This window comes from Pelophylax lessonae (assembly GCF_965119305.1).
Source record: "Pelophylax lessonae genome assembly, chromosome: 1".
NCBI classification, from domain to species: Eukaryota; Metazoa; Chordata; class Amphibia; order Anura; family Ranidae; genus Pelophylax; species Pelophylax lessonae.
In genome coordinates, this window is record NC_138768.1 from 60,019,010 (window position 1) to 60,042,926 (window position 23,917).

Sequence of the window (23,917 nt, forward strand, 5' to 3'; positions counted from 1 at the left end):
ACTATCCAGGGACCAGCTTCTTGCGACCGCAATCACCCCAATGCACATGTAAACCTGTATCATCCACAGGACTCCAGCTAACCAATATATGAGGGTGTTAAAAGGTAATTTCTTGTAAGGAGGGCCTACACTAAGAGGATAGGTTATCCCCTTCCTACAGGCAGTGCAGCCCAATGTCAAAATAGAAAAAAAATAGAAATAAAAAAAAATACAAAAAACTTTACTGTTTTTATAATATAGCATTTTGTTCATTTGTGTCTTTATAGCCCCTGTCTGGATTGGATTTCATTCAAACTTTGAAAAGTAACGTTTCTCAACCTCAAATAATTACTCTGGGTTCCGTCCAAGGAGCATACCCCCAGTCTCCACCCAACATAGTCTGGAAGTATTTTTTGGACATGGAAGGTAAGACGGGATAGTACTAAACTGTTGTAATTACTGAATGACCCAGTATACAGGAAAAGAGAAGTGGGTCTGTGCAGGGTCCATACATACAGAATAGGAACAGATACTGAGAATTACACCCAGCATACAGGACAAGAGAAGTTCTACTGTGCAACATCCATAGATACAGAATAAGATAGATATTCAAAGCAGTAATAAACCCAACAACAAAAATGTAATATATTGCAGCGCCCCAATTCTTAATGTAGCGGCTGCATTCTTTTTCTTTTTTAGGCCTTTTTCCTTTATTTTCACCTGGTACTTTGGCCACTAACACAGGGGTCTTAGGGTGTCTCTATTCTGGATGGAGGGACAACAGAGACAGGTTTGGACAGCAGCATTGTCTATGTGGAAAGAGGGTCATTTTAGATGCACTTTTCCTTTTGGGATAAACGTTTTACATAAATTAATACATGATGACCATTGTAAGCACCCTTGTCAGGGGTAAATGGTTATTCTCAACCTTCTAACTGCCAATTTTGCTGGGCAGCTGTTATCTGTTAAAAAAAATCAGACTTACTGACTGGATCAAAAAGTGAAAATAAAGGGAAAAAAAGCCTAAAAAATGAATGCAGCCACCACATCTAAGAATTGGTAAGCCACAATATATTCCATTCTTGTTTTTTTTTTTTTATTTCAACGTATTTCTTCTAGATAAGATACTTATAGAATAGGTACTTTATATATTTATTTATTTCAGGTACTTACAGTATATAGTGCTGTCAATTTACGCAGCGCTTTACATATACACTATAACAGCCCTCAAATTTTCCGCTCGCATTTTGCGAGTGGAAAATGATTGAAGGCGAGAGAGGAGAGGAAGAGACAGAACACTGTCGGTATGTGCAAGGGTGGGCAGTGTCCATATCTGTGATGAGGGGGGTCGGGGGGCACTAGGAGCTTCTGCCTTCACCTGCCTGACAGAAGTGAATGGCATTCTCCCTCCTGTTATTGCACAATGCATGATTTCTGTACTCCTCAGTCCCAGCCACTTATCTCTCCTGCAGCCCTTAATCACTTCTCTTCTTCCAAGCTCCCCTCCCCCTGTTGGTTTGTTCTCCTTCCCCTCACTTTGTCTGTCTCCTCTCTCCTGTTCACATTAACCCTTCATCTACTTCTATCTTTCAGCTGTCCCCTCCATAAATCTGTACTGTATGTCCTGCAGCCTCTGGTCCCAGCTCTGAGCATTCCAAGCAGCCATTTAGCTGACCCTGTCCTGTCCCAAAATACAGCCTTAGCACTTTCTCTACAGCCCTTCACTCTGCTCTTCATTAACATATATTATTACAACCCAGACCCCCCCCCCCCCCTTCACTCTCTTATCCCTAATAACTGGTGAACTGTGGTTTGGCCAGTGTGATTGTATGTGCGTTTTACCTGGATTTTAGGTGCATTTCTATTGAATTTCTATTACAAAGTGCGTTTTCATGAAAGCGCTTTAAAATCCTGCATGCCACATCTTTGATGCGGCTTCAGAAAATGCACTGTGTAATAGAATTCAATAGAAGTGCACCTAAAATCCAGGTAAAACAAACATACAATCACACTGTTGTTATTAATATTTATTTGTGCAACTTCTGCATTCATGCAAAAACATTTAACAGTGTCATTTTATAAAATAATTTTTTGAGGGCGCATTTAGGAGCGGGGCAGGGTAGGGGTTAGGTGGTGCAACTGGTGGCGAGTAACCCTTAAGGCCTGGCTAGTAGCTCAGGACTTGAAATTTTGAGCCCTGCACTATAATACCAAAAGTATTGGGACACCTGCCTTTACACGCACATGAACTTTAATGGCATCCCAGTCTTAAGCCTCGTACACACGCAACGAATTTCCGCCGACCGGTCATCTGTCTTTTGTCCAGAGTGGTGTCTGTTGGTTGGAATGTGCTCTAGACTGCACACAAATTTTCCCGCACGACAGAATTCTAGTTCAGAAGTGATGTCATGTGTTGGATTGCTTTCTTTGTGTTCTTTCATCTCTGAGCATGCCTAGTCTTGCTCATAAGATTTTTCGCCATCGAAATCTATACTAATGAGACGAAAATCGGACGTGTTTTGACGGTCGACAAAAATGATATAGCCTGCACACCAGCATTTTTTCGGCCAAAAAGTCGGAGTCGGTTGTCGGAAGCACCATACTAACAAGCCGAAAATCGGCAGATCGGTCGTCGGACGAAATTTCCCGGCCGAATTTCTACTCGTGCGTACGGGGCTTTAGTCTCTAGGGTTCAATATTGAGTTGGCCCACCCTTTGCAGCTATAACAGCTTCAACTCTTCTGGGAAGGCTGTCCACAAGGTTTAGGAGTGTGTCTTTGGGAATGTTTTACCATTCTTCGAGAAGTGCATTTGTAAGGTCAGGCACTGATGTGAACGAGAAGGCCTGGCTCACAGTCTCCCCTCTAATTCATCCAAAAGGTGTTCTGTCGGGTTAAGGTCAGGACTCTAAGCAGGCCAGTTAAGTTCCTCCACCCCAAACTCGCTCATCAATGTCTTTATTGATCTTGCTTTGTGCACTGGTCCAAATTATTTGGTGGAGGGGGGATTATGGTGTGGGGTTGTTTTTCAGGGGTTGGGCTTAGCCCCTTAGTTCCAGTGAAGGGAACTCTTAAGCCATCAGCATACCAAGACATTTTGGACTATTTCATGCTCCAAACTTTGTGGGAACAGTTTGGGGATGGCCCTTTCCTGTTCCAACATGACTGCGCACCAGTGCACAAAGCAGGGTTCATAAAGACGTGGATGAGAGAGTTGGGGTGGAGGAACTTGACTGGCCTGCACCCGATAGAACACCTTTGGATGCATTAGAGCAGAGACAGTGAGCCAGGCCTTCTCTTCCATATCAGTGTCTGACCTAACAAATGCGCTTCTGGAAGAATGGTAAAACATTCCCATAGACCAACTCCTAAACCTTGTGGACAGCCTTACCAGAAGAGTTGAAGCTGTTTAGCTGCAAAGGGTGGGCCAACTCAATATTGAACCCTACAGACTAAGACTGGGATGCCATTAAAGTTCCAGAACTTTTGGCAATATAGTGTATATTGTGCATTCACATCAGTCCCTGCCCTCAAACAGCTTTAATTTAAAGGTCCCTAACTTATATTCATACATACAGTGCTAACCACTTAGCCACTGTGCTGCCCAATATATAAAAGATACTTATAAGATACTTATAGAATAAGTAATTATTATTTTAGATAACATACTTATAGAATAGTGACCTTTAGAATCATTAGTTAAAGGATAACTCGACTTTCTTGAAAAATAAATAAATAAAAAAATAATATTGCATATACAATTGCTACACTAGTTATATTGTAATTGAATGTAATTAAAAATTACCTTTCATTTTTTATCTGCAGCTCTGTAATTTTCTGTAAAATGCAATTCAATGGTAACCTGGTGGTGTACAGAATGCAGATTACAGATATGTAAATTCCCACTTTTGTGAATGGCTCACTGATTTTCTCAGAAGTCTGCACTAAGATACCAGGCAGCAGCAACAAATTAAGTTTTTAGTGAGATACTCCAAAAGGGAAATCATATGTGAAGGGATGCAAACCCTGACACATTCCTAATTAAAACCCTTCAAGTGCAGCTGCTCATTGATCATTTCAAAAAGCACTGCCATTAATTTAATTTTGCACATGGACACAGACAAACAAACATGCTTCTTCAGAATAACGAAAGGTAGGAATCTACAAAGTTTGTTAAAATCCCTGCAATGTACATATATCAGCCAGAGGGGAATTTGTTTTTATCAACAAAAGCTCTTTAATTCTTATAGATGAGTTACTTATAGAGTAGAAACTCATAGAATAGGTACCTAACAATTCTCATAAATAAGATGCTTATGGAGTAGAGACCGACCTATTATCGGCAACACCAATATATCGGGGGCCCGATATGCATTTTCCCCGATATATATCGGAATCGGCCTTTTGATTTGCAGATATTGCCAATATTTTCGTGACATCATAGCGTATGTTGCGCCACGTGCCTACGCGCACTGGACAGCTCTTGGACCGCCTCCCTCTGCCTCCTTATGGTGTCTTTTACCCACCGCTGCCACACTGAAGTCTGCATGTGGCACAGGCAGTCGGTCGGGAGAGTCGGGACCGAAATCTTCTACATCTAGTGAGTGCAGTGACCAACAGTCTGACACACGTTCTGTATTCTGTTCTGTGATAATTGATAACAGTGACCAACAAAAAACACTCTCTCCGACACACATTCTGTATCTGTCCTGTTCTGTAACACAGCCGCCGCGGCCACCACCCACAGCTGCCCGGTGCCAGCCAGCAACCCAGTCCCACACAGTCCACAGTATAGTGTACCAGCCAGCCAGTCACATGCCCTGCCTGAGTCCTCCTCCTGACTGTACCAGCTCTCCAGCCACAGGCCCTGGGCCTGTACGTGCCAGGCCAGCCACCACACAGGGTGCCAGCCAGCCAGCCATAAAAGGGTGCCTGCCAGCCAGCCAGCCACAAAAGGGTTCAAGCCAGCCTCCAAAGCTTGATGACAGCCAGCCACCCATTTGGTGCCAGCCAGCCAGCCATGAAAGGGTGCCAGCCAGACACCCACCCACCACAGGGTGCAAGCCAGCCAGCCACCCACCACAGGGTGCAAGCCAGCCAACCACCCACCACACAGGGTGCCAGCCAGCCACCCACCACAGGGTGCCAGCCAGACAGCCACTACAGGGTGCCAGACAGACAGCCACCCACCACAGGGTGCAAGCCAGCCACCCACCCACCACACAGGGTGCCAGCCAGCCACCCACCACAGGGTGCCAGCCAGACAGCCACCCACCACAGGGTGCCAGCCAGACAGCCACCCACCACAGGTTGCCAGCCAGAGAGCCACCCACCACACGGTGCCTGCCAGCCAGACAGCCACCCACAACAGGGTGCCAGCCGCCACCAAAGGGTGCCAGGCAGCCAGCCAGCCACCACAGGGTGCCAGCCAGCCATTTTGTGTAAGCCTAAATTAGTTTCTGACTCTTTCTTGTTTCAATGGAGATGGATGGAGATAGAAAAATGAAAAGTGTGGCCTGGGAGTATTTTTCTCCATCGCCAGGAAAATCAGTAGCACTGTGCAACACATGCAAAAACAATGTGAGCATGGGATCAATAACTGCAAAAATCAAAAATACGTCTAATCTTTGGGCCCATCTAAGAGTTCATCATCTTGAATTATTGTTTAAAAGAAGGGTAGTGTCGCGCTCAAACATAAAAGTGCTTGTGCAGATAATTAAACCTTAATTCAAAAATTAAAAATTCATGATAGGTGACAATCTAAAAAAATCAATCAATCTGTGCTCAACATTGTAAAGTGCAAACAGTCCATATGCAGCATCAAACAGTCCACATCTCTTTGGTGTCACACAAATTAGCAGAGACTTGATGTTAGTGCAGATTAACCTTCACCTCCACACTTCACCCAGTGATCTAGTAAGGTACTCCTTACCGGAAATATATGACCCCTTAATTATAGGGTTTCACATAGGCAATATCTCCACTCAGTACACACGATCCTCAGCTCCTCTGTTACACAGTGGGTAATCCAGCATCAAGCCCTTATAGTGTAGCTCGGATCAGGTGACAAACATGGGTGGGACAAAAAGGAGACTCTCATGGTGCAGTACATCTAAACATATCGCTTTATTTAAAAAGTATTGCACTTACTCGAATCACCATAAAACAATCGCCTTTCTCATAAAAACATCCAGCGAGGGTTGTGAGCCTTCATCATCTTGAATTGTATAATGTAGCACAGAAAAAACAAAATGAATCACAAGGTGAATCATTCCTATCCCAGGCAACAATAACAGATATGTTTCAGAAAAAAAACAGGTGGCAAAAATAAGATGGAAGATCCCAACTGCTGGACAGAGTAATCACAGAGATGATGGTCACTGATAACCAGCCATTTACAATAGTGTCTGACTCTGGATTTAAGCGGTTGATGTCCATAGTTGAGCCAAGGTACACACTGAAGAGTGATAAGTTTTATCGAACTGAAATGCTGCAAAAGATTTACCAAAAGGTCGTTGACAAAGTTAAGACTATGCTGCAACCAGAGAATGCTGGCAACTCACTCTCATTCACGACGGACTGCTGGTCAGGACAAACAGAATCACTAATGAGTCTTACATGCCACTACATTGACAGCGGATGGACAAGAAGGCATTTGGTGTTGAATACAAAAGTGATGCAAGGATCCCACGCTGGGGAGTACATTAAAGAAAAGTTTCTAGGTATGCTAGAAGAATGGGGAATCAGCAAAGATCAAGTGATGCTTGTGCTGCGAGACAGTGGAGCGAACATGGTTAAAGGTATGGGACTTGTGGTAAATGATGGTCACCAGAAAGCTTTGCTGGACATTATTACCATGCTGAAGAAGTGCGCAGGCCATTTCCACCATTCTGTTTTTGCCCAGCAGCGACTGAGGTGCATTCAGGAAGACCTTGGCCTACCCAAAAACAACCTGATACAGGCTGTTCCAACACGATGGAACTCAACGCTAAATATGTTACAGAGGATGCTGGAGCAGAAGCGAGCTCTCACTAAATATTCTGGTGAATATGGACTTGGAGGACATTCTTGCCCTACTGCAGATCAGTGGGACATAGTAGCCAACATTATAGAGACGCTCGTACCCATTGAGGAAGTGACACTGTAGGTGAGTCATTACGACTCATCTGTTTCCTCTGTGATCCCATGTGTGAGAGTCCTGAAGATGCTTCTTCAACAGAATGAAGGACCCAACACACGTGGCATCAAAGCATGTAGGCAGGCCATGAGGGACAGCCTTGCCAAAAGTTTTGAGAAGCATGAGGAGAATAAAACTGTTGTGCTTGCATGTCTTTTGGATCCCCGATACAAGAACCATCCTTTCTCTTCTGATGATGTATTGGCCAAGGCAAAGCAATGGCTGACAGAAGATATTCAACAGCAGGTGCAGGAGGTTCCTCCTCGCGAAAATGAAAGTCAAGGACAAGAAGAGAAGGTTTCTGATATGGAAGAGCAGGGTGCAGGAAAAAAAATGTCCCAAAAGACAACAGACAGAAAGAGAAAATTCATTGTGGTCAAATAGATGCAATGTTCAGCTTTTTATTGGAGCCTTAATGCAGAGGATTCATCAGAATCGGCAATAATGAGCCTGGATGATGAACTTTATCTCTATTTGAAGGAACCAGTAGTTAAAAGAAGAAGTGATCCTCTTCAGTGGTGGAAAGAAAATGAGGCATGTTACAAAATACTTGCTTCTCATGCTAGAAGATACATTTCTGCTCCTCCTTCCTCAGTTTCAAGTGAGCGTGTTTTTAGTGAAGTGGCAGCAATTTATGAAAAGAAAAGAAGCCGTTTAACTGGTGAACATGCTGAAATGTTATGCTTTCTGCACTATAATATTGTTCTACTTAACTGGGAGTATTGATTTGAAAGTGTAGTTAGTCTATAGTAGTGTCTGCCCACTAGTCCACTGAGTCTGTCCAATCAACTGTCTAGCTGGTGTCTATCTATTTTTTTCTAACAGTTTTGCACTGACTGCGCTGCACTGAAGTCAGTGCAAAAGTGATAGAAAAAAAAATAGACATAGAAGGTGGATTGGTGTCAGTGGACTACTGCTGCAGTAGAACGCCACTCACTGCTGCAATCATTTTAAATCACTACTGCAGTAGTGCAGTAGTGATTTAAAATTATTCCAGTGAGTGAGTGCCCTACTGCAGCGGTAGTAGACACAGTCCAATCCACTGTGTAGCTGTTGCCTTGCTTTTCTTCTAGCAGTATTGCACTGACTGCAGTAGTTGCAGTGAGTGCCATACTGCTGTGCAGATAGTCCTCCACTGACTCCAGTCCAATCTACTGTGACATCTGTAGCTGTTGCCTACTTGCCTTGCTTTTCTTCTAGCAGCACTGACTGCACTGCAGTAGTTGCAGTGAGTGCCATACTGCACACAGAGGTAGTCCTCCACTCACTCAGAGTCCAGTCCAGTCCAATCCACTGTGACATGTGTAGCTGTTGCCTTGCTCTTTTTATAGCAGTTGTGCAATGTGTGTATTTTATTGTGTAGCTGTTGTTTTTGCCTCGTTTTTTTCCTAGCAGTTTTGCGCTGACTGCACTGCAGTAGTGAATTAAAATTTTTATATTGCAGTGAGTGAGTCCACTACTGCAGCACTTTATTATACATTAATGCACAATCAGATGATGTGAAATGCTAATGTCCAACTCCTTGCAATTGAAGTTTTCCTATCAGTTTTTATGTAGTTAAGGTGTGAAGAACGAGCACTTAATATTAAAAATGTAAATAAATAAAGATTAGCATGTTTGTTAAGAGATTTGTGTCGAAATTTGTGTTTTTTTGGGAAAATTTTACATGTGTGAAAATATCGGGCAATATCGGCCGATACCGATATGCGATCGGCAAAATATTGGTATCGGCAATGAAAAAACGATATCGGTCGATCACTATAATGGAGTAGATACTTACAAAATAGGTACATAATTCTTATACTGTATATAAGATACTTATAAAGTAGAAACCTATAGAATATACTTTTTTTATAAATAGGATATTTATAGAGTGAATACTTTATACCATAGGTACCTAATTCTTATATATAAGATACTTATAAAATAGATGTTTATAGATTATATACAAAGCTCACTTGTACGGTAACTGTACTTCACAGAAAGCAACGGGCGATCACATTTCTCTATATTAAAGGATATGCTGACTTGACACCTCTGTGCTGAGCTGGATACAATGGGGATTCTGCATTTATTGACTTCTCAGGGGACTATAGGGCCGGGTCTCTATTCCTACCCTATACAATACTTCCTTCTACCACACATCTTCAAAAAAAAAAAAAGTACATCTACCTTTTATGCAGATCACTTTCAAATATTTCCTTGCTATAACATTTACAATAGTTGCATTATTTGTTTCATTTTAGGTGAAAAGAAATTAGTGTTTAACAATATAATAATAACCAGCGCTCGCTACTATGATAACACTACAGGACTGACCCAAAATACCATCACCTATGGCAGTTCCATATTCTCGGTAAGGCACAATTTTTTTTTTCAATTTCCAAATAGGTTGACATACATGCATTTTAGTTTATTCAGTGGTAGTTTCACATTTTAATCAATGGTAAAAAAAAAAAAAAACTATTGCATATTTTCAGGTAATACACATTATGGATCAGGCCAGTCTGGGACATTTGTATATTTAGGATGGTATACATTTTTTCTTGGTTGGGTGCAGAGGACAAATGTATATGAACTGAACTCAAGGCAAACTGAATACACTGTTAATATTTATAGAAACTAAGGGCCAGTTCACACCAAATGCAGTCCAGTGCGTTTTTTTTTTCCTGCATCAAAAATGCATGGATAGCAGGTTATTTGGTTTTTAACCACTCCTGGACTGGAAGGTTTTGCCCCCTTAATGACCAGGCAATTTTTTGCGATTCGGCACTGCGATACTTATTTTTTGCGCTATGAACAAAAAAAGAGCGACAATTCTGAAAAAAAGAAAAATATATATTTTTCACTTTCTACTATATAACATCCCCCCCCCCCCTAAAAAAAATTTAAAGATCAACTTTTTTCATCGTTCTTGGCCAATTTGTATTCTGCTACATAATTTTGGTAAAAAAAAACCCATAAGCGTATTTTGATTGGTTTGCACAATCATCGGGGTCTACAAACTATGAGAAAGATTTATGTCATTATTATTTATTTAGTTTTTTTTTACTAGTAATGGCGGCAATCTGCGATTTTTAGTGGGAGTGCGTCATTGGCGGCGGACAGATCGGATCCCTAACTGACATTTTTGACACTTTTGGGGGCAGCAGTGACATTACTACAGTAATCAGTGCTAAAAATATGCACTGTTACTGTAATAATGACACTGGCAGGGAATGAGTTTACCCAGGGGTAATCAAAGGGTTAAGTGTGAGACTAGGGGAGTGTTTTCTAACTGTGGGGGAAGAACTTGTGGAATCAACACAGAGACCTGTGATCCTATATACTGTAGAAGGATCACATCACAGGCTCTCTGTATTCATTCCAGAGAGAACAACAGTCTGCTGTATTCACAACAGCTGACTGTCCTCTCTCAGCAGGGAGTGATCTAGGGTGCCTGGCAGGAATCGCGGCCGCTGGCCCCTTGGATAGGCTTCCTCGAATCCTAATCGGGGAGGGGGGGGCACACGCCACCGGCGGCGCAGGGGGGGCCCCAAAGAACACTTTGCACAGCCGAGCCAGCCTGCCGCAGTATATCTACGGTGAGCAGTCAGCAAGCAGTTAATGGCAAAGTTTACACCAGTGTGATAAGTTCAAGTGCGTTCCAGTTGGAGAAAAAAAAAAAGTAGCACATGCTGCATTTTTTCTGCAACGAAATGTACTGGAACTTGGTAAAATTCATCAAAAACGCACTGGAACACAAATGTCCTTTTTAAAGGTGAAGTGAAAAGAGGTGGAAAAAAAGTACCGAACCTCATCAAAAACACACAAGAAATGTGCCACAAACCCATTAAAAACGCACATGCAGAAAAGCATGCTGAAAGAATCTGGATTGCGTCTCCATGGTGTGAACTGGCGCTTACCGTTTTGCCTGCCAGAAGATTTGTAATTCTTTTCAATCTTGAGCAGCATGCACCCCTGCTAGACAGAACAGCTCAGTGCTACATTCCCAGAGACTTCTCTGCAGACTAGAGATGGGCTCTGGCGTGTTCGGAATCAAACGCTGGATCCTGCCAGGAAGCCAACACTGCACACTGCCAATCACAGGCGGTGAGACATTTCCTGCTCCTCCGCTGCCCAGACCGGGAAATGTCTCACTGCCTGTGATTGGCGGTGTGCTGTGTTGGCTTCCTGGTGGGATTGGCCAGGTGGGTTTGGGACAAGGATCCCGAACATGCCAGAGCCCATCTCTACTACAAACTACTCTGCAGTTTAGCAATACAGCCTAGTCGAGGACACACTGTGGCCTGTGATTGGACAATGAATGAGCAGCTACACACTGATAAGGTCATTACTCTGCTCTCTCCTCCTCACGGGAAGCTCACATTGTTAGAAGTACAGCAGTCTGCAGCGTAGTAGAGCCGAAGTGACTTGTAGTCCTGCCTCTCCATTCTCCCAGAATGCAGTTGTGCAGAGAATTATAAGAGGCTGCTATCAGATGACAGATTCAGGTACCACTTGTACCACATATGTATTATGCAATTTTTTAAAATCAAATAGTGATTGCAGGGCGGACAATTAAAAAAGGCAGCCTGTAAAGATGATATAACACGTGGGCAGCCCATGTGTTGAAGCTCTGCCGCATTGCTGACCCCCGGCCAATGCAAGTGTCCAACACTTCCAGGTGAGTTGAATATCTGCTCCCACATCACATGCAGTGGTTCCTCCCGACAGCTCATACATCTTATATACATATATAACATATTATACATAACCTAACATAATATACATATTATAACACAGCAGCTTGCAGGAGGGACTAAAGAGTACAGCGGGGGAAATGTCATTGGAAACACACTCCTGTGCAATTGCTATGTTGTAAATTACACTGATAGGAAGCGGACTGAAACAGAGAATGAATTTTTCGTGTATATATTTTTTTTATAATAAAAAATTAAATGAATATAAAACTCAATTAAAATGCAAATTCAGAAAACAACTAAAAATCAATTTTTATTGCTGATGGTTAGAAAGTCCACTTGATTCACAGCATGTAGATTTAATCTTACTGTTATAAGTCTTCAACATGTTTCTCAAAAAAATGAGCATCTTGTTACATAATTCTGTGCTATGCAACCTTGTATCATGCTTGAGGAAATTAAACTGATGCAACTTGAATTTCTTTTTTCAGTATCCAAATACACTTAGCTTGGGAGTGGTGATCCTAAAGCCATTTGGCCTCTTGGGACCATATTATAATCTCAATGCACATGAAATGGCCTATGTACTCAAAGGTTGTGGAAAGGTATGTAAACACAGTGGATAAAAAAAGCTTGGGTAGTTTTCTTGGTAGCCAAATCTAATAATATTATATGGCCAGTAACATACAGGTGTTGATTTACTAAAACTGGTGCAACATCTGGTGCAGCTCTGCATAGAAACCAATCAGCTTTCAGGCTTTTTTGGTCAATGCCTAATTGAACAAGCTGAAGTTAGAAGCTGATTGGCTACCGTACACAGATGCACCAGATTTTGCACTCTCCAGTTTTAGTAATTCAACCCCGGAGTAGCTTACAGCTGTATAGTAAAAAGGCTGAGCCTCTGCTCATTTTACTTTTTGTGATGTATTTCTATGGCAATACCTTTATTCAGTTGCACCTTGTAAGTTCATGGTGGATTCTAAAGGCAATCTAAACCCAAAATATACTATATTGCAGCTTATCCGTCTTTTTTTTTTTTTTTTCCGAAAAAGTTTATTGAATAAACATGGCGTAACAATAACAGAACATTACAGTGTGATCATTGTAGTAAGTCTAGTAAACATAGATCATTGAAAGTACAGAAAGTAATATATCTCAAAGGTTGACAATAACAAGGATGCAAATTATTGAATCCATGAAGAGATAAAGTAAGGTGGGGGGGGAGTAATAATACACCCCTGTTACCAGCACAAGGAGGGGAAGAGGGGGGAGGAGAGGGGGGGGGGCAATCCAAAAGCTGACATTTCTTATATGAAATATATCAGTTAATAGGAAGTGGAAAAAGATATACAGCATATAGAACCTTTGTTAATGAAAAGTTGTTTGGCGGAAATCCACTCAATGTATTGGGACATTAATCAGTTTTTGAAAATCAGATGAATTACGAAAAGAGATCTAGTTTTTCCAAATATCAGAATAACGGGTAGGATTATCATGTGCGGTAGCGATCAGTTCTTCCGTTTCTGAAATCCGCTCAATTTGGAGTAACCAGGTTTGTAAAGAAGGTATTTTGGAAGTACCCCTAATCTGGGGATACATAACTTAGCCGCATTAATCATTATCATGGGTAATGATCTAAAATATCTAGATGGCGGACCAGAAAAGTGATGCAAGAGGAAATGAGCAGGTAATAATTCTATGGAATGGTTCGTTATTTTTGTAATATGTTGACGGACCATGTTCCAGAATGGTCTGATGGACGGACACGTCCACCAAATGTGAAGCATATCCATAGAATGCATTTTACAATGCCAGCAAAGGTCAGATATTTTGTGATCAAATTTTTTTAGTAAATATGGAGTACGGTACCATTTTGTGAGGATTTTGTAAATATTTTCCTGTATGGAAACATTTATTGAGCCTCTGAGCATATTCCTATAGATTTTTTCCCAATGATGTTCTTGAATCTCTGTATTTAGAGCTTCATTCCAATCATCACTCAGTTTGCCAAGGTGTGTGGGACATGTGTCCCAGAGAAGAGTAAGAATTTTGGAAAGCAAGTGTTGTTGTGGAGAAGATGCAATACATAATTGTTCAAACTTCATGAAGATTGATTGATGGGAATTGGATTTTTTAATTATAGGGGAGATGAAGTGGTGTAGTTGAGCATATTCCCAGAACGATAAAGAATTGTTTTGGAGCTTTTCTTTTAACTCAGGGTGTGATAATAATTTCCCATTATGTAATAAATGGAATATTCTTAGACCCATTTCACAAGGAGTTTTGTGTAGAGAATAACGTGTTTGGCCTGGAGGAAATAGAGGGTTAGGTAGGATCAGGGTTAAGGGACCAAGATGTCTTGCCAGAGAGTGATTGGGGTTGGAAGAGTGAAAACAGCGTATGGTAGGACCAATGAGAGGATGAAGTTTTAACGAGTTTGTTAATTCTGAGTATGGTAACCACGGAGTACATTGGATCGGGAGCTTAGTGAAGGTGTTTTCCAATTCCACCCAATCTTTTTTCTGTGTTTGAGTATGCCAATCAATAATTCGAAGGAGGTGTGATGCTTGTAATAGAGTAGGATATCTGGGATTCCCATTCCTCCTTTCGCTTTGGGTCTAGTTAGAGTGGAAAATTTTATGCGTGGGGATTTATGTTGCCAAATGAAGGTTCTAATTGCTTTCTTGATGGAGGAGAAGAAACTAGATGGAAGTTGGATAGGGATTGTTTGAAAAAGATATAGTATGCGGGGTAGCACATTCATTTTTACTATAGCAGTGTTATGTAACGGTATCAGCCAAATGATCAGACCAGTGGTGATGTGCAATTTCTACTTTACTTAACAATGTAGAACGTAGATTACACAGGAGATCATGTGCACAGGGGTTTGCAGTACAAAACAGCAATACGAGGAAGGGAGAAACATTCATAAAACATGTGAAAAAAATTCTATTGCAGTTCTAGTAATGGCCACTAGATGGCAGCAGAGTGTCCTGAGTTCAGTTTACTGATAGGATAAAGAACTGAAGATTCTCACGTGTTCCAATAGATTGATCGTTCATTCAGCAGACTGTGAGCTGAGGGATTTCCTGCTGGCACAGACTTCACACTGGCACTGCTGATGCTGACTTTGGTCAGGAGGCTCTGGGGGGCCATAGATAGGACCACCCCACTGCTTGGACAGCTTCTCCACATGGACTGTAACAGAGCCCTCTCCAGTGACTGGGGCTTGGATAGATGCTGCGTGCTCTTGTGCTCACTGCTGGTGGCCCACACACCAGACTGATCGATTGATGACCCAGCACCTGGGGACAGCTCACTTGCCCAGTCACTGCTGTCCCATCAGGCAGGATCTCTCTGAGCACAGGAAGCTGGGCGGAGCTGGCATTTATACTCCCTGGGCATGTCCTGGAACTCAGGGGATGCTGGGATCCCAGAGGATTGTGGGAAATTGAGTTAAAGGGACTTGCACCTGCATCTGGATAAAGGGGCACACCACTACAGCAGCTCTACCAAACCACGTAAAATGTGCTTGATGCCACTTTTTGAGGTCTTGGAAAATTGTTTGCAATTTGACTGTGTGATTCATTTTATATAAGTTTTGTAGTTTGTGTGGGATTTATATTCCCAGATAGGTGATGGAATCAGCTTTCCATGTGAAAGGGAATTATTTTTTGCACTGCTTAACTTGAGAATCAGAGAGAGAAATATTAAGTGCTTCACATTTAGACTTGTTTATCTTGAAGTTTGTAATATACTGGAATATTTGAAGTGCTTTTTGCAGGTTTGGGAGGGATATAACCGGGTTGGAAAGGAATGCTAAAATGTCATAAGCATATGCTGCCACCTTGTAGTGATGTGAAGAGGTTTTGATGCCAGAGATGTCGGGGTTTTTCCTAATGCAATTTAAGAGTGGTTCGAGTGTGAGGATAAACAATAGGGGTGAAAGCTGGCATACTTACTTGACGAGTTCCATTACAGAAGTAATTGGAAAGTAAATTTTACTTTACTAGCTTCTTATGATCAGACCACTATATTTCTGTTATGCACTGTATCATAATGTGCAATTTTGTTTTGGATCGAATGTAAATTTGGACAAATGTTTGGTTATTCAGAGACTCGGATGTGTCCATTAATAAACTAGTAACAAATTTGGTGGAAATTCGTTGAAATTTCTTTTGTTTATTTGTTTTCCAATGAGCTACAAAATTTTGGAACAATTTGAGTTTTGGACTGTGCTTGTGGGGGTTTGCAGGCGAGGGGCTTATTGGAATCTGGAAGCTCCCCTTTAACAAGGGGCCCCCAGATCACCCTCCCCTTCCCTATGTGAATGAGTATGGGGTACATAACCCCTACCCATTAACCAAAAAAAGACACAACAGGAGTTTTTGGCAATTCCTTTTTTAAAAAAATGAAAAATAAAAACCAAGTTCCCCCCGGTGTGGACCCATCATCAATCATGACGCCCCCCACCACCGCTGACCCGAAAAACCAAGAAAAAAACTCCGGCCTCATCGATAGTTCCCGCTGACTTCCTGCTCCTCCATCTGACATTTCTTAAATACCTTCTTTGGTGAATGGGTAGGGGGTACACATTCACATAGGGGGGGGGGCTGGCATCTGGGGGCCACCTTGTTAAAGGGGGCTTCCAGATTATGATAAGCCCCCTGCCTGCAGACCTCCACAACCACCACTTGTTGCCATAAGTTTGGAAGTACATGACTGACTAACAGTACCTTTCATTTGTACCCAGTAATTTGGAGGGGTGTCCAAACCATTTGACATAACCAGAAGGAACCCAATGCCTTGTGACATAGAATCTATAAGACTTTTATCTGATCTACTACTTTTTGTTTATCGTTCGCTGCAAAGCTTTAGGGTATCAACTATAAGTTCAGTTGTCTTTTACCCAAAATTTGTAACTAGAGAGTGTTTATGACAATAAAACATGCATAAGATTGTATGATCCTCGGGGCATGGGATGACTTTTTATCCAGCGAGATTCATAGTTATATTTTGCTTTTAGGAAGTCCTCTATAATGTATACCTCTCTCTAATTATAGATTATATACAAATTTTAACTGTTTACTTTAATTAAACATATATATATATATTGTTTTCACCAGGTAGCTATCTCCGGCACAGAATGTGATGTTGGTGAAGGGGATGTGATCTATTTTCCTATCGGGATTCCTCATTATATAAAAAGTACCTGTGATGAAGACTTCATATTGATTAGAGCTTTCAGCATACCTGGAGAGGTAAATATAATGTACACCTTTCATAGAGTATTTTTTTATACACAGCATATTTATAAAGAAGTGAATGTGATACTCACCGGAAATTCACTGCAGGTGAATCAATTTCTGTCATTTAAAACTCTCGCAACTGAAAGATACACCTACTTTGGTGAAAGTCACATTCACTGATTTATAAATATACTGTATCTCTATGTGTGTACATAGCAAACTATTATGACTCTGAAAGGCAAAGCTGATATTGGGGGTGTTCTTCTACCTTACTAGTGCTACGTATATCCCGTACATTTAATCTGCCTATATCTCTGATGGTGCACCATGGAACCCAAATCTGGTTAACCCCTTTTTTATCTGGGTATTTCTTGAAACAGTGGATACTGACTCTATATTTATCCAGTGCAATTTACATACAGAGACACTGTACTAAGCCAATCCATGGGGTTGGGTACCATGTGATCACTGTGATTGGCCGTCAAAGCAATCACATGGTATTGTTTACCACTTAGAGGACAATAGGGGACAGAGGGAGATCCATTTCTTGTGAATGGGGAAAAAAATCAATGAATTAGCAGCCTCAGCTGCATCTTCATTCATTTTATTTCAGTGACACAGGGACCATTTTTTAAAATCCTTTCTTGCCCCCCTCTTCTACAACACATACTATCTTCAAGATGTCTCCATGTGACCTGCATATTAACCCCTTTCACCTCCCTCTTTGCACCCATCGAAAAGGTTAACCCCTTAATTTCTAGTCTTCCACTGTTTGTGATCAGTACTACATTAGACCCTTCTTTTCCTCCCTCCTCTGTGTGTGTGAGCTGTACAATAAAGTGATTGTAAGTGAAGTGGATTTAGGTTAAATACACATGAAACAAAAGCTGCTACATAAGTCGTACCTGTTTATCTGCAGCCCTGCCTCCACTACAGCCATTCAAAGTTCAGAATTGATGAAGCTTTTACAAGCTGTCAGAACAGAGCTGACATTACACACTGCAGAGCTCAGTGAGGAGCGCTCTGAGAGCTAAGTAGAGGGAAGGGACATACCCACTTCACACAGCACACATGGATTGGGTTCAAGCCTGTCAATCACAGGCTGTGTGCTGGAGCTCCCTCCCCTGTCACCATTGTTCTCTTGGTGTCAGGAAAACTTGTCAGAAGTCATTCATGCAGATAGCAGAGGATTGGGGCAGCAAGCAGAAATGACACAGTCAGTTTGATTTACTAAAGACAAATATACTGTGCACTAGAAGTGCAAATGCAAGTGCATTTGTTCTAGATCTGAGGGGAAGCTCTGCTGATTTCTATCATCCAATTATGTGCAAGCAAAAATGATGTTTTATTTTCAATTTTTTTCTTGCATGTTACCCCCAGAACCAGAGCAACTGCACTTGCAGTGCACAGACTATTTATCTTTAGTAAATCAACCCCATAGTGCTCTGGATTAAAAACTATAAAGGGATATGCTTTGTTCATATTTCATGTCTGAGGTTTACCACTACTTAATGTATCAAGTGCACCATTACTCCCCTCACTACCAGCATATTTCTTTATTTCTATAAAATTGTGACAAACAATATCATCTCGGGGTGTCTACTTTCATAAAAGGTGTTATATGGGGGAAGGGGTGTACTAACCTGACTTTTTATTTAAGCAGAATGTAAGGGACAGAGTTTGTTTTCTCAAAATGTAAGGTCTTTATTTTTCCTTTTTAAAGTGAACAATAAAAAAACTCAGCAGCTATTAAATAACACCAAAGGAAGCTGTGTCTGGCTCAAAAAAATTATATAAAATTAATTTGGGTACAGTGTTGAATGTCTGAGTAAATGTCAATCAAACTATCACAGCACTGAAACTGAAAATGGATTAAACTCTCTGAAGACCCCTAGACAGATGAAACCTTGGGGGGGGGGGGGGTCCCCGTTGCAGGTTTCTGGAGGTTTCTCATGGGTGCCCTCTAGTGGGACAACATTGAACTAAGCAGTTAGTGTGCCCGTCAGCCACTTGGAGATGACCCTTATTATTGCACATTACATGTATGTAGGTTCCACCAACATTTTTTACAAACTGACAGCTGAAAGAAGATGAGCTTTTAAGAGACAAACTGTAATGTGAACCTGATGGGTATGGTATATGTACTGTAGGTTGTTCTTGGGTACATTACATCATACAGTATTTTCTCTATGGAGTCTTTAATGTAAAGTTTTTGTTTCTTTGAGTTGATTCATTTTTTTTCTATCTTTTGTAAGCAATTTAAGAAAGCTTCAGTGTAATTTTCTTTCAAGATCAAATCAATATTTTTTTGCTCCATTGTCGCAGGGCCCTTAACCCCTTCCGGACCACCCACCGTGTATTTACGTCGCTTTGACGTTAAATGCTGGGGTTATGGCAGCAGATAGCTGCCATAACCACGGTATTTTTTATACACGCCGGGCGGTCCAATTTAACATAAAAGTGGTCCCTGCGGTGGATTCGCCACAGGATAACTTTTATGGGCAATGGGAGAGGTTTAACCTTATTACTGTTATCAGGAAACCAGTCCTGAAGTATGCTTTGTAGCTGAAGCTGAAGTGACTATAGACAGGATGTGGCTGAGACAAGGTACAGGGGTCAGCAGCACTGAGATAGGATGAAGAAAGGTTACAAAAAATGGCAACTGTTTATGATGTACAGCATTGTATCAAATTAAATTTCGTCATTTTAGGTCTGCTTTAACCACTTTACCACCGGAGGATTTTGCTGTCTTACATCCAGGCCACTTTTTGCAATTCGGGACTGTGCAACTTTAACTGACAACTGCGCGGTCATACAACGCCGTACCCAAACTAAATTTATGTCCTTTTTTGCCCACACACAGTGCTTTCTTTTGGTGGCATTTGATCACCTCTGCGCCTTTTATTTTTTGCGATATTAATAAAAAAATGCAAATTTTTAAAAAAAAAAAACAATATTTATTGTTATTTACAATATTTTTGACAGTTAAAAAATATCCAATATATTCAATTTTTGTCATATATTTAGGCCAAAATGTATTTAGCTACATGTCTTTGACAAAAAAAATTCTCAATGAGCGTATTTTTAACCGCTTTATGACCGAAAGGTTTTACTCCATTCCTGACCATTTTTTATATGAAATTGCCCCCCAAAAAAATGTAAAAATCAAAATGTTTTACATTTTTGGCCAATTTGTTTTCTGCTACCTATGTTTGGTAAAAAAAAATCACAATAAGCGTATTTTGATTGGTTTGCGCAAAAGTTATTGCGTTTACTAACTAAGAGAAAGATTTCTGTAATTTTTGGTGTTTTTTTTTAATGAGTAATGGCGGCGATCTGCAATTTTTTTTTTGTGGGACTGCGACATTGCGGCGGACAGATCGGACCCTTGACTGACATTTTTGACACTTTTGGGGGTACCAGTGACATTACTACAGTAATCAGTGCTATAAATATGCACTGTTACTGTAAAAATTACACTGGCAGGGAAGGGGTTAATTTTATTGGAGAGGGAGGGGTTAATGTATGCCTGGTGCTTACTAACGTGTGTGGGGGGAGGTGACTGAGTGACACAGGGACAGATCGCAGGTTCAGCTATGCTGAACCCTGCAATCTGTTACTGTCTATCACTTAGGAGATCCGCCCGCTTTGTTTACACAAGCAAGCGGATCTCCAAACTCGATTCCCCGACGATCGGGGAAGAGCAGCGGCGATCGCCGCTGCTTCTCCCCTGGCCCGACTCCCGCTGTGACTGAATACAGCGGAAGCGAGCCTCCGGCAGCGCGTGAGCGCCGCCCACAAGGGGAGGAGTCCAGCGACATAGGTCTACGTCGATGGACGGGAACGAGCCACTGTGCCGCAGTAGAGGCACAGTGAGCAGGGGTAAAGAGGTTAAATGAATAGGTCCCAGGGCACATGATGGGCATGCAGAGACTTTCTGAAGACATCCTCAAAGTTGCATAAGTAACATCTTATTTTAATTTATTTTTTTTAGGTAGAAACGTTGTTTATGGATTATTATTTTCTAACCATACCAGTAAACATCATGGCTGAGCTCTTCCATCAAAAAGAAAGTATTTTTGGACAAATTCCTGCTATCAGATATAATGTTACCTACTTGTTGTACTATGGAAATATTTGCATTGTGCAACCTGGAACTCCAAAGACAACATCAGCCACTCTACCAATGGAAACAACCACAACAACACCCGTCATAATCACAACAATTCCCTCAACAACACAGACGACTACAGTACCATCAACTACCACAACAGTCCCCACCACAGCTACAACACCAAGTGTTACCACCACAACAATCCCCTCAACAACACAGACTACTACGGTAACACCAACTACTACAACTACCCCTACAACAACACCCATCATAACCACAACAATCCCCTCAACAACACAGACTACTACGGTAACACCAACTACTACAACTGCCCCTACAACAACACCCATCATAACCACAACAATCCCCTCAACAACACAGACTACTACGGTAACACCAACTACTACAACTGCCCCTACAACAACACCCATCATAACCACAACAATCCCCTCAACAACACAGACTACTACGGTAACACCAACTACTACAACTGCCCCTACAACAACACCCATCATAACCACAACAATTCCCTCAACAACACAGACTACTACAGTACCGTCAACTACCACAACAGTACCCACCACAGCTACAACACCTGTTACCACCACAACATCCCCAACAACTTCTGAGGGTATAGTAACAGATGTAATTGCCACTGTTGATGATGGTGGTGGTGGTGGTTATTATTATTATTATGGTTAGTAACTTCATGACTTCTAAACTACTTAGCCCTGCAGTTCTAAGACTCTTTCACACATGTGGACCGTTCATTTCATCAGTTCAATCACGTCAAAATGGATGAAATATTCATCAGTTTTTCATCAGTGCTCATACATTTTTCATCTGTTTTTTTTTACATCTACTACCAACGCAGAAACGGATAAAAAACTGACCATTTGTCAGTTTACATCCGTTTTTCGTCCAATCCGTTTTTTTAACAGAATAAAAATAGAGCTTTGATCAGTTTAAAAAAACGGATGATGACAGATGTGGATGTAAACCGATGTAAATTGATGATCATCCATTTCCATCCGTTTTTACATAGAGATGCATTGATGTCAGTTTTTCATCCATCAATGGATAGATGTAAAACAGACAAACGGACAGCATGTGTGAAAAGGGCCTAAAACTGAAAATAAGGGGAAGACTATCCTCAACAAATATATTCTACAGAAGCTGGTCATTTACATCACTCACTATACCTGCAATATTACCTGGTGAATTCAGTAGCAAATTTGAGCTCAAAAGAGACTTTTTGCAATATAATTGCATTTTTTAAGTAAAGCAAGGAGGATTCAAATTTATTTTTTGCTGCCTGTTTCCCACTGGGAAGTGTCTGACATGCATGGTCAACAGGACAGGGAATAAGGGGCAATCTCTCTAGTGAAGTTACACGCTGCACCCAGAAAAATGGCAGAGGTCCTAAAGCTTCCCCACTCTATTTAAAGCTTAAAAGCAATTTGCACATTAGATTTAATCGCAGTTTTTATTTTATTTTATTAATATTTAAAGATATTTTTTTTTATCTCCTTTCCGCATTATGTATATAACTGACGTTCTGTATTTTATGCATGTATTTTATATGCAGATATGTAGGTCTGCCCTCTAATGGCTAGCTGTGTTATAGACATTGCATTTACTACATTTGTTGAACAACTGAAATAAAATGAATAAGCCACAAAGAAAGTGTATTTCTTTAGTCAGTCTAAGCAGAATTTTACAGAGTGAAAATTAACATCAGCAATGTTACTAAACATGCTGCATATATCATGAGTAAATATGATAGGGATATGGTAGCGAATAGTTAAAATCCAACTCTGGAAGAAAAAAGGCTTGCAGTGGGGCCCACTGCACTGCAAGGTTTAAATGCTTGTTATGTCTAGGGGGAGATGAGAAGGCTGCATTACTTACTCAGGGCCGGTACAAGGGGTGGGCGGGAGGGACGGCTGCCCTGGGTGTCTTTAGCATGGGAGGTGGAGGGGGCGCTGCCAGGAGTGTTTCTGTGACTATTAGTTGACAGGAGAGTGCGGGATGTGCTCTCTCTCTCTTCTCGCCAGGCTTCACACTGACTCCTATCACTGTAGCAGTCGTCAGATCGTGACTTCTCCTTCGGCTTCTCTTTACCTTAAAATGTCAGAGCGGAGGAGGAGCGGAGGAGGAGCCTAGGAGAAGGCATTTCCTAAAGCTTCGTATGGACAGCTGGCGGGAGAAATGCGGCTGCAGAAGGGGAAGAACTTAGATTGCGGCTCAGGAAGGACACTGGATGTCAGATCGGGACTATACAGAGTTTGTTACCAGCCCTCTTTCCACATTGTTTGCTGGGAGGAGAGGGGGTAACAAACTCTGTATAGTCCCAATCTGACATCCAGTGTCATTCCTGAGCCGCAATCTTCTCCCCTTCTGCAGCCGCATCTCCCCCACCAGCTGTCCATGCAAAGCTTTAGGAATCAGCTTCTCTTGGGCTCCTCCTCCGCTACTGCTCCGCTCCTCCTCCGCTCTGACATGTGAAGAGGAGGAGGAGCCTCAGAAGAGGAGGATCACAGATCGATGTATCTGAGGTCTGCCTGCTTGAGGAAAGGGAGAACTGCACTGGGGGCACAAATCTTATCCTGTCACCTCTGAAATTCCCCATCTCAGCACAATCCCCTCCCATATTGATCCCACCTAGAAGTAATCATCTTCTCCCCACCCCTCCTAGTACAAATTCTCTTATTCCC

At 41.6% G+C, this 23,917-nt stretch overlaps 1 protein-coding gene across 1 annotated transcript in view; it reads left to right on the forward strand.

Annotated features, from left to right (window-relative positions):
* LOC309569735 (uncharacterized protein) overlaps nucleotides 1-21,902 on the forward strand; it is a gene marked incomplete at its 3' end in the record, with an annotated part of 83,019 nt that extends 61,117 nt beyond the window's left edge. The window contains exons 6-10 of the mRNA XM_082275721.1: nucleotides 267-405; nucleotides 9,402-9,511; nucleotides 12,329-12,442; nucleotides 16,964-17,098; nucleotides 21,081-21,902. Of these exons, the coding sequence (XP_082131847.1) occupies nucleotides 267-405; nucleotides 9,402-9,511; nucleotides 12,329-12,442; nucleotides 16,964-17,098; nucleotides 21,081-21,902 (1,320 nt within the window). The remainder of the gene's footprint in view (nucleotides 1-266; nucleotides 406-9,401; nucleotides 9,512-12,328; nucleotides 12,443-16,963; nucleotides 17,099-21,080) is intronic.
* Nucleotides 21,903-23,917: the final 2,015 nt, after the last annotated feature.